This window comes from Anoplolepis gracilipes, chromosome 13 (genome assembly GCF_047496725.1).
Source record: "Anoplolepis gracilipes chromosome 13, ASM4749672v1, whole genome shotgun sequence".
Lineage (NCBI taxonomy): Eukaryota > Metazoa > Arthropoda > Insecta > Hymenoptera > Formicidae > Anoplolepis > Anoplolepis gracilipes.
The window spans coordinates 957776-968478 of record NC_132982.1 but is presented as its reverse complement, the minus strand read 5'-3'; the positions used below and the strand labels follow the sequence as shown (position 1 = coordinate 968478).

The 10703-nt window shown below is 39.5% G+C and overlaps 2 protein-coding genes across 2 annotated transcripts in view; both read right to left on the bottom strand.

The window, feature by feature from the left end:
- Nucleotides 1-947: 947 nt before the first annotated feature.
- The window catches only part of LOC140672728 (uncharacterized), a 193289-nt gene continuing 183533 nt past the window's right edge, over nucleotides 948-10703 (bottom strand). Inside the window, exon 3 of the mRNA XM_072905109.1 lies at nucleotides 948-1011. The gene's annotated coding sequence lies outside the window, so the exon portion shown is untranslated. The remainder of the gene's footprint in view (nucleotides 1012-10703) is intronic.
- LOC140672736 (uncharacterized) lies at nucleotides 1083-9575 on the bottom strand. Its single transcript, XM_072905115.1, has 2 exons — nucleotides 9521-9575; nucleotides 1083-2660 (listed from the first exon to the last, which is right to left on the bottom strand). The coding sequence occupies exons 1-2, from the start codon at nucleotides 9573-9575 to the stop codon at nucleotides 1672-1674; spliced, it is 1044 nt and encodes a 347-aa protein (XP_072761216.1). The 3' UTR covers nucleotides 1083-1671.

Sequence of the window (10703 nt, the reverse complement as noted above, 5' to 3'; positions counted from 1 at the left end):
CGCACCGAATCGCCTATTTTAAATTTCGTCGGCGCCGCAATCTTTACGTTGCTGTACACCGTATGTAAAAGTTTCTCCGCGACGGTTGGAGTAACATCGACAGGTCTCATACCGATAGTGCGATGTTTTTGCGTGTTGTACTCTTCAACGAGTCTCGATAGTTCGTCGATCCACTTGTAGTTTCCATTGAGCGTAAACATTTTCCACATTTTATTCTTCAAAGTACGATTGAAGCGTTCCACGATCGAGGCTTTCATGACGGAATATGTCGAATAATGATTAATATCGTGTTTCTTCATGAGGTTTTGTACATTTGCATTGTAAAATTCTTTTCCTTGATCGGTTTGAAAATTTTTCGGGCATCTCGCATCGTCTCGAATTATCTCTGCAATCGCATCGGCCGTCTCGTTTCCACCTTTACTCTTGAGCGGTACGACCCACGCATACTTGCTCAACACATCGATAACAGTGAGTATGTAATTGTATCCCTTGTTGACTCGAGCATACGGACGCATCTCGACGATGTCGGCTTGCCACAGATCATCGTATCCCCGCACTATGACGTGTCTTCGGGGAAAATTTTTTCTCGCTGGCGCGTGCAGCTCGTTTACCAACTGCCGTCTCTCCAAACTATGTTGATTCTTTGCTTTGCCAGTTTTTCTCGATGGTTGTTTGTTGTTTGCTTTTTTATCACTCATTTTTCGTTTATCGTCCTTTAAGAGCCGTTCTTTAAGTTCCGTTTTTTCTATGTTTTTTTTTTTATTTTTTCACGTTTTCTGATCCGTTCTTAATCCGTTCTTGCGTTGTTCACCGCCGTCCTTCACCCATTCGAAAATCGTTCTTGATCCGTTCGCAGCCTTTTTCACAGTCGTTTTTGACTCGTTCGTAGCCGCTTTTGACCCGTTCGTAGCGTCGTTCACAGACGTCTTTCGAACGATCGTAGGAGTTCTTGAGTTGTTTGTAACCTTGAGTGTAGCCGTGAAGAACGTGTTCGTAGCCTCGTTCACAGCCCTGTTTGAGATGTTGATAGCCTCGTTCGAGGCTGTTGTTGTTGTTGTTGTTGTTGTTGTTGTTGTTGTTGTTGCTGCTGCTGCTGCTGCTAGGTCGTTCACTACCACTGCCACTCATTGTAGTTAGATAGCAGTTCGGTAATTCTTCGTAGCGGTTCGATAATTGTTCGCAGCCGTTCGATAATCCTTCGTAGCTGTTCGATAGCCGTTCGATAGCCGCTCCTAACCCGTTCACTGATGCTCATTCGGGTTGATAGCCGTCTCTGAGTTAGCGTTAGCCGCGCGTTGAAGATTGTTTAGCGCAATCTGTAATGCTCGCACGTCCTTCTCAAGCGAAGTAAGCTTCTCGTCTGATTGTTTCTGTCGATTCATTAATCTTTTAACGCAAGACTGCACGTACAATTTGTTGACGGCATCGGTGTCAGCCTCAGGTTGCGCTACACGACGAATCTTACGCGACCTCGCATCGAAGTCTGTAACGACGCGACACAGAGCGTTTTCGTGCACATAACTTTTTACCAATCTATCCCAAGAGCCGTTTGTACCGGTTGCATCATTTCTTGAATCGAATAAGCCAAATTTGTTGATAGGCATTTTTTTCCGACGCTTCGTAAAGTGTCACGCGACGCTGATCGACTGATTAGTTTTGTCGATACATCATTCAATTTATAATAAGACCATCTTCGCGAAGTTCTTCGATAATCGACATGATTTCATTGTCGTGAGCATTGTTACCGGCTCGACGCGAAGCATCCAGTAATCGCAGACGATCTACCAACTCGTTTGGATCGTTCCAATGCACGTAGTCGATCTTATTGTCGTTTAGAGTCATAGCGCGCGGTAGTATACCCTTTCCAGCTTTTCTGCTAGACAATAACGGCGCAATTACATTTTTATACTTATATCCTTTAGTCCCTAATACTGGATTATGTGCTTTGTTCCCACGTTTATGCGCATTCGTCGCTAATAATATACTTTTATATTTAAGCAAATCATCTTCGGTATATATTTCATCGTCGGGGATTTTTTTGAAAATTAATTCATAGAGACCAGGCGTTCCCGTATATTTTACTTCATTGATAATTATATTATCATTTTTGTCTACGTCAAAATGTTTATCACCGAGCATTATTCCATCGTTAGAAAACTTAATGCCGTACACATAATCCATAGCTTTATCTTTATCTTGATTCATAACAGTTAATATATATTTTTGTCCGAGTGGACCTAAATGCTCTCGAAATATGTTTACACCTGCGGACGTTTGCAATTCACGTTGTACCGTCGTAACCAACGAATCGGGTGTGGTTTCAAAAATTTCGTCGACGGGTGGTTGCTCGTACGATAATTGACGCGGTTGCGCAATTTCTATCTGAGTAGATGTGTCCGGTATCGTTCGTCTTTGATTAGGTGTAGAAGTTATCGGCAAATCATTTAATGAGACGTTTAATCGTTTTTGCTTTGAGCTCAAATTATTATATGAGATTCTTGGTCGTTTTTTAACTTTAATAATTTTCTTTTCCACATGGTCTTTTTCGAGTATATCGAACGGCTCGATTTTCGATACGTCGGATTCTACATCGATGGTATTTTGAACAAGCTGTTTTAGAGGCTCGCTAATCGGTTTAAACTGTTTCTCCAACGCTACATCTTCCTCAATTTTACCAGTTTTTAACGCGCGATATTTTTTGCGAATTGACTCGCTCGTCTGTACAATTTTTCGCGCAATCTTTTCACGATCACTCATGTTTTTTTATGTAGACGTTGCTCTGTCAATGTTTCGATAGCAACTGATCATTTTACGGTACCGCAAATTCATTAAAACCTCTTCTGTAACGTCCATTGTTCATTGAACTGTCTTTGTCAATTACTAGAAATCCATACTTGTGCTGCCAACATTTTTGGCATAACGCGCAAAAATCATCGTACGACATATCAGTATTTACATGATCGTTGTACACATGTCGCAAGTTTGTACCGTCTTGTTTAAATAAAATCAACAGATTAGCATTGTCGCGTATAAGATGCTTGGGTATCTTGGCATACGTTTGACAGAGATAGAAACAATCGACGCTTGAGTGTCGACCCATTGAGAAGTACTCTCTTATCGTATCTTGCTTGTCGCATGCCACGTCATCGAAGATAAAAACCGAATTCGGAAGCGCCTCTCTCGATGAAATGACATCGCTGTTATTAGAGAACGTAAAGTAACCAATTTCATCTATCGATGATAGTAAATTTTCCAAATATTGATATTTTGGTTGTTGAAGAGATTTTGAATATATGTATAAATTTTCAAAGCGTATGCCGTTTGGACTTTCTATCAAGCTTATCAACAAGTTAGTTTTACCGCAATTCGAAGGGCCGCAAATGAGACCGCGTATTGTATTCGGTAACATTTTTCCATGTTTGTGTATTTCTTTTTCAGGCATTAGTCTATTGTCAAAATTTGTTACTTTAATTACCGTTGGTTGTAGCACGAATCGCATGACTTGTCTAATCAGACTTAACGATACTTTATGAGGAGGAGGAGGGTGAGGAGAGCCTATTTATAGATGCGCATCAAATCGAAACCGCTCAGTGTCAAACATGTTTCTTTCACTGTCGGATGACTGTGATATTCTCAACCTTACCTCAGAACAGTTGCAATATATACCGAAGATTATTTTATTGAAACAGTTTGGTCGTTACGTGGAACGTCTGTGGGACAAACTTCCGGAATATATAAAGGCTGATTCGGAGGTTCAGACCTATCGTCGCTGTTTCGAACATTACAATCGACCGTGGCAACGAACGCACATTGACGGTCCAGCGCCGATGATAAAAGATTGTTACGAATGTCAGCGAAAACCGTAAGAGGCTGTGGTCTGTTGAATCGCGCGATAAACGCACTCCCTATCGAATTACATATTCCTGGATATCAGTTTTGCGGACCGGGAACTCGTTTACAAGAACGATTGGTTAGAGGCGATCGAGGCATCAACCCATTGGACGTCGCGTGTCGCGAACACGATTTAGCTTACTCGCGAAGCAACAACCTCGGCGAACGACACGTAGCGGATAGTATACTAGCTGCGAGGGCGCGGGAACGTATTACCGCGAAAGATTCGAATTTTGGCGAAAGAGCAGCCGCCACGGCCGTTTGGACGGTCATGAAAGCAAAGACGAAAATGGGTATGGGGATGAAAAAGTCGTCGACGAAGAAAAAGATTACGAAAAAACGAATACTTCCGGTAGCGAAACGCGGAGGCGTATTACCGATTCTACCAGTGTTGGGTGCTCTCGGATCTCTGATTGGTGGAGCGGCTGGTGTAGCGAAGATGGTAAACGACGGAAAATCTACGCAACGTCAGTTTCAAGAGATGCTACGTCACAATCGCGCCATGGAAGGTCGCGGATTGTATCTCGCGCCATACAAATACGGAAAACGTTCGCAACACGCAGTTCGTGATGGTGATAAAAAACAAACTGACGACGATGACTTCGAGGCTGGAGAATGGCCGATAGTGCTCCGCGCTAATTACAATACGATGCGGAACGAGATCAAATGCGCCTACAGAATAAATTTTAGCAAGCCTAACAACATTGGATCGCTGCTAGGATTCTCGAACCGTATACTGCAGCCGCGAAAATGGTACGAGTCGGACGTGCCGATTAACATTATCAACGTGAACATTATCCGCGTCGAATGTAATGTCACCGCGGGTGCGTACAACAACGGTAAACTCGTTCATACGATACATGAATTTTCACCGAGGGTACCACCAGGATATAAGATATCGGAAACACCGGCGCACATCATTTACCTACCGATCATCGTACGGAGCATTACGGATTTAACGTTACGCGTTGTCGATCAGGAAGGACGATTACTCGATTTTCGAGGAGAAGAGATCACCATTAGAGTGCATGTACGACGGCGACAAAATTAGCGTGTGATGCTCGTGCTGAACGGATCGAAAGACGTGAGAGACAACACAATTTTTACGACGCCCGTGACGACAACAACAACAACAACAACAACATCGAGATTTGCTAATACGCAATCATCTTGCGCTAAGAAAAAGAAATTGAACGCATCAAACGTTGCGTTTTTACAATCTTTGGGATTCGCGGTGCGAAACATTTGAACGATGACTGACATTCTCAACATCGCGGACGAACCGATCTTTGACGATCGCATCGTCAAGATTGAGACTCACGCATACAACCCATTCGCCAACACAACGTTCGGACACAGTGACGAGATAAGAATACCCATACAACAACAGGATCTGTATACATTACCGTACGAGAGTTTCTTATACATCGAGGGAGAATTGAAGATAAAAAATCCAACTGACGGATCTAATGTGGTACTGCAAAATAATTGCGTAGCATTCATGTTTGACGAGATTCGATACGAACTCAATGGCGTGGAGATTGATCGCAACAGAAACGTGGGAATAACGAGTATGCTCAAAAACTATGTAACAATATCATCCGATAAAAGCGTGATTATGAGAAATGCTGGCTGGAGTGATCCAACTACTGTAAATGGACATTTTAATTTTTGCGTACCGCTCTACATGTTATTGGGATTTTGCGAGGATTACAGACGCATAGTAATTAACGCTCGTCACGAGTTGATCTTAATACGATCGCGCAATGACAACAATTGTCTGGTTGGAGCTTCGGTGGTGGAGCCTGTGATCAACATATTCAAGATACAATGGCGAATGCCACATGTGCTGTTGAGTGAAATTAAGAAGTTGTCTATGCTGCGCGCTCTGGAAAGCGGACGCTACCTCAGCATGGGTTTTCGCTCGTGGGATCTGTACGAGTTTCCGCTGTTGCAGCGTACAACCAAGCATTCGTGGGCCATTAAGACCGCGACTCAGCTGGAGAAACCACGATACGTTATCTTTGCTCTGCAGACAGGTCGGAAGAATGTTATGCTCGAGGATATGAGTAAATTCGACGACTGCAAATTAACAAACGTGAAACTTTATCTGAACTCGGAATGTTATCCGTACGACGATATGAATCTGGATTTCGATAAAAACAGATGGTCGATTCTATACGACACGTACGCGCGTTTCTGCAAAAACTATTACGGATACGAGTACCTCGAACCGAGCCTCACCGTCTCACTGTTTCTACTTTACGGTCCGTTTGTAATCATCGATTGTTCTCGACAAAACGAATCGGTGAAAAATGCTACCGTAGACGTAAGAATAGAATTTGATTGTAAAGAAAATGTGCCGGCAAACACTACCGCTTATTGTCTCATTTTGCATGATCGCGTTGTCGAATACAATCCTCTAACGAACGTAGTACGTAAAATTACATGAATCAACACTAGCAGGAACGCTCGTCTTATCAGCCAGCCAACCAACCAACGTTCGATTCTTCTGTAAACGAAATTGGAGAATCACATACCGGATCATATAACATAAAAACTTGCGATACTCGATGATTAACGTCAGTCGTTCGTCGTCGTAGTTCTCGCTAATATCTCTTCATTATGGTTGTGCCAACGTTTGTGGATCTTCAAGGATTTATCGTTGGAGGAAAGTTTATCGTGAAAGAAATTGCGATTTTGACGAAGGGATCTGTACTCTCTCATTATATTTTTACGAGTCTTACACCATTTCGTTTGCTCACGAGGTCTGAGAGATCTCAGGTTGCATGGTTGGTTGGAAAACATCATAATCTGCAATGGGAAGATGGAAACGTTCCATACTACATGGCTAAACGTTTAATCACTGAGACTGTGACGTTGAAAAATACATCTTCTCGAGTGTATGTCAAAGGACATGAAAAACGAGAATGGTTGGCAAATTTACTGGAAGACGATGCGAGAATCGGTCTTATTATCGAGACATTGGATAACGACTATGACGACGTTCCTGCTTTAGATAAATTAGATGCTACTCTGCGTTGCGATAGACATGTACGAAATTGCGCTTTACAAAATGTATTTAAAATATTCAATTGGTGGTCGAATCATCATCATGAAGGTTCAATCAACCCATATTTACATTAAAAAACTATAGTTCAAGTATTATTTTCTATATTCTGTAATTAAATTTTTTTAATTTTAAATAAATTTGGAATTTTTATACATTTATATATTTCTTTTACTTGTCACCTTTTTTCCTTACCATCATGCTCTCTCCTTTCCTTACACATCATACTCTCCTTGTCCTACGTCTATAGCGCTGTCCTTTTCTCACCATGCGCGCTCTCCTTCCTCTCTATTCTTTCTCTCACCATGCACGCTATTCTTTTCTCTCGCACCCATATCTCCTTTTCCTACCATCGTGCTCTCCTTGTCATACACATACACCACATCGTACTATAGAACGCCTGATTATATTTATTATTTACATTTATAGTCAAATATACATGATAATGCCCACCCACTGTGCGGCACGTTATTCTTTAGCGCAAACATCCGTACCGTCAACGGTCTGTTTATGTTATCATTTAGCCAAAAATTTTATCTCACGCTTTGGTGTAATAACATTTAACATTATAAAAAAAAACTTAACATGCTAAAATTATCTTTTTTCTCGCGTACGCGTTAGACTCCGTCTTATCGCGCCTCCGCTATCCTCCTTCCTCTCTATTCTTTCTCTCGCTATCCTTCTTCATCTCTATTCTTTTCTCTCGCACTCATATCTCCTTTTCCTACCATCATGCTCTCCTTTTCTTACCATCATACCCTCCTTTTCCTATCATCATGCACTCCCTTGTCATACACATACAGCGCTTTCCTTCTCACACCACGTCATACTCTCCTTGTCCTACGCTATATAGAACGCCTATCGCACCGTATCCCTCTAACGCGTTGCGAACGCTATCGCACCGTCTCCCTCTAACGCGTTGCGAACGCTATCGCACCGTCTCCCTCTACCGCGTTGCGAACGTCTATCGCACCGTCTCCCTCTACCACGTTGCGGACGTCTATCGCACCGTCTCCCTCTACCACGTTGCGAACGCTATCGCACCGTCTCCCTCTACCACGTTGCGAACGCTATCGCACCGTCTCCCTCTACCGCCTTGCGAACGCTATCGCACCGTCTCCCTCTACCGCCTTGCGAACGTCTATTATTGCAAATATACATTATGAATAAACAGAGTGGGGTGATTATTTTATCTATAACAGTTGACATTCCTCTCTCTCACCGTCAGACCTCCGCAGTCAGTCGGAGAGGACACTCCCTCCACGTGCGGAACCATATGTATGCCCCCTCCCCCTCCCCCTCTCAATCAGGGGATGTTTGGTACCACCCTCCCCCCCTTAATCTGGGGGGTGGGGCATTTGGTACCTCCCCCTTCCCCCTCAGTCTAGGGGGGACATTTGCCCCTTCCCCCCGCGATTGAGGGAGACTCCCCCCCCCGTCAGTGCGGGGGGGGGCGAGGTACCTCGCCTCGTCCCCCCCGCTTACCTCACCCCCCTCATATCCCTGGATTAGATCTCTCTTATATTATCTACTAATTAAATAATATATTTTCAAAACATTAGTAAAGAAATTAAAAGTTAATATAAAAATTATTTAAAATTAATTTAATTTATTTGTATATAAGCATAACGTTTCCATATATAATTTAAAATAAATTTTTCTTCAAATTATTAATGTTATAAATATAATATAAATTATTATTAATAATATAAATTTATTATGTTAAAGTTTCGTGAAGTTTACAATATGTAATATAAACCTCAAACAACAAAGTCTGGGAAGAATGTTTTAATAAAGATATTAAGACATTATTATAAGTCGTTTTCTAGTCATCTTTTGAAGATATATATACTATTTGGGAAAACAAATCTAAAAATAAAAAAATTACATTAAATTTTTTAAATTATTTATGTTAAGATAAAATGTAACATATACACATAATAAATATAAAATATAACAAAATAAAATCAATGAGAATTGTAGTTTTGCACATAATAATTGTTATAAAAATAATGAACAGAACTAAACTGATTATATATTAAAATATAAACACAAAAGATCACAGTTTAATCGAACAAACATAAATAATGTATGCAAAAATTAGCAAAGATCCTGCAATAAATCTAATTTTATACACAACATTTATGTTTGCTCAATTAAGCTTCTTGCTTTCAATTGTTACAGTCGGATCTCTTATCCTACGACCCTCTTATGCTACGAAATCTCTTATCCTACGATAAAAAATCCTCTCATGCTACGTCCGCGAAAGGGGAATTATACTCCCGCTCTCAAATTTTTGTCGTAGGATCAGAAGTTTAAGGAGAAGATTCCGGACCGAAAATGTCATAGGATAAGAGGTCCGACTGTATTTTTATTATATATTTTATATATATATATTTTTATATAAATAAAATTTATATTATAAAGTCTCGAATTAAACAATCTATATTCTTACAAAACAAGAATTGCACAAAATGTTGACTTGAGCACATAAATTATAAGTAAATAAAATTTCTTAACGCTTGAGAACTAAAGCTTAAACATACGTAAGGAACTTACGTTGGGCGCGTTCAACAAAGCAAATCTGAGGCGTCTGGAGGCTCTGTTGACACATTCTGTCTTTGTTATTTACTAAAATTGAACAAAGATAGAGTAAGAGAACACAACGTCTCAGATTTGCTTTGCTGAACCCATCAATAAATTTATAAATAAATTTTACATTCATATTAATAAAATGTTTCAACGAATATAAAGTTTTGTTATACGTATTAAATAAAACTAAATTAAACAATCTGTATTCTTACAAAACAAGAATTGCACAAAATGTTGACTTAAGCACATAAATTATAAATAAGTAAAATTTCTTAATGCGTGAGAATTAAAGCTTGAACATACTTAAGGAAGTAAAACCACAAACAAAATATAATTAATTTTTTATTCTTCTTTTATTTAAATGTATGTCAATAAAAGAAGAATAAAAAAATTAATTTTAGGCAGTAATTTTTGTATTACGCTATCATTATGTTTTACTTATCACTAGGTTTTGTTTAAAATTTTTTTATATTTTACTTTAAATGCTTTTTGTTTTCACAATTTTAAAAACAGCATTTGAAGAATAACAAAGTTTTTCACGACCTACAAAAAGAGTAAATGAATTATATTTATTGATATTTATTGCATAAATATGAAGTTTTTCATGTGTTGTCACATTTAAGACAACTTATGTTTCTAATTCTGTTCGCGCTAGTATTAATGCAAATTGCTTGGGTGATACTTGCGAAACACCTTCTATATTAAAATTTTGGACATCAAAACGTTCAGGATGATTTCACAATAGCTGTCGTAAGTCGGATGTCGAAAGAGTTGGCCAATCACAGTTGACTTTAGAGAAAAATAATCGAATATGATTGGTCAACTCTTCCGACATCCGACTTACAGCAGCTATTGTGGAATCACCCTCACTGAATGATAATAATATACAACAAAATGAAAAAGAATTAGAATCACTTTCAATTTTAGTAGATAATGTAAATCTTTCCTTTTCAAGAAAATATTTTATAGAAGTTTTAATCAACATCATCGATATAAAAGTTACATCCAAGTAATTTATACGTTGGAATATTTGACTAGCTCCATCGCATGTTATTGAACGAACTATTATTCCTATTTTTTGTAGTTTTTCTATAGCATACTTTACTAAATGTACTTGAAGGTCCGCATTTAATTTATTAATATAAAAATA

What these genes read in the sequence shown, in the direction of transcription:
- LOC140672736 (XM_072905115.1), bottom strand. Translation starts at nt 9,575, where the DNA reads ATGTGTCAACAGAGCCTCCAGACGCCTCAGATTTGCTTTGTTGAACGC. An exon ending in CTTTGTTGAACGCGCCCAAC is followed by an intron (nt 2,661 to 9,520) that starts GTAAGTTCCTTA and finishes AAATTGAGGAAG; the next exon opens with ATGTAGCGTTGGAGAAACAG.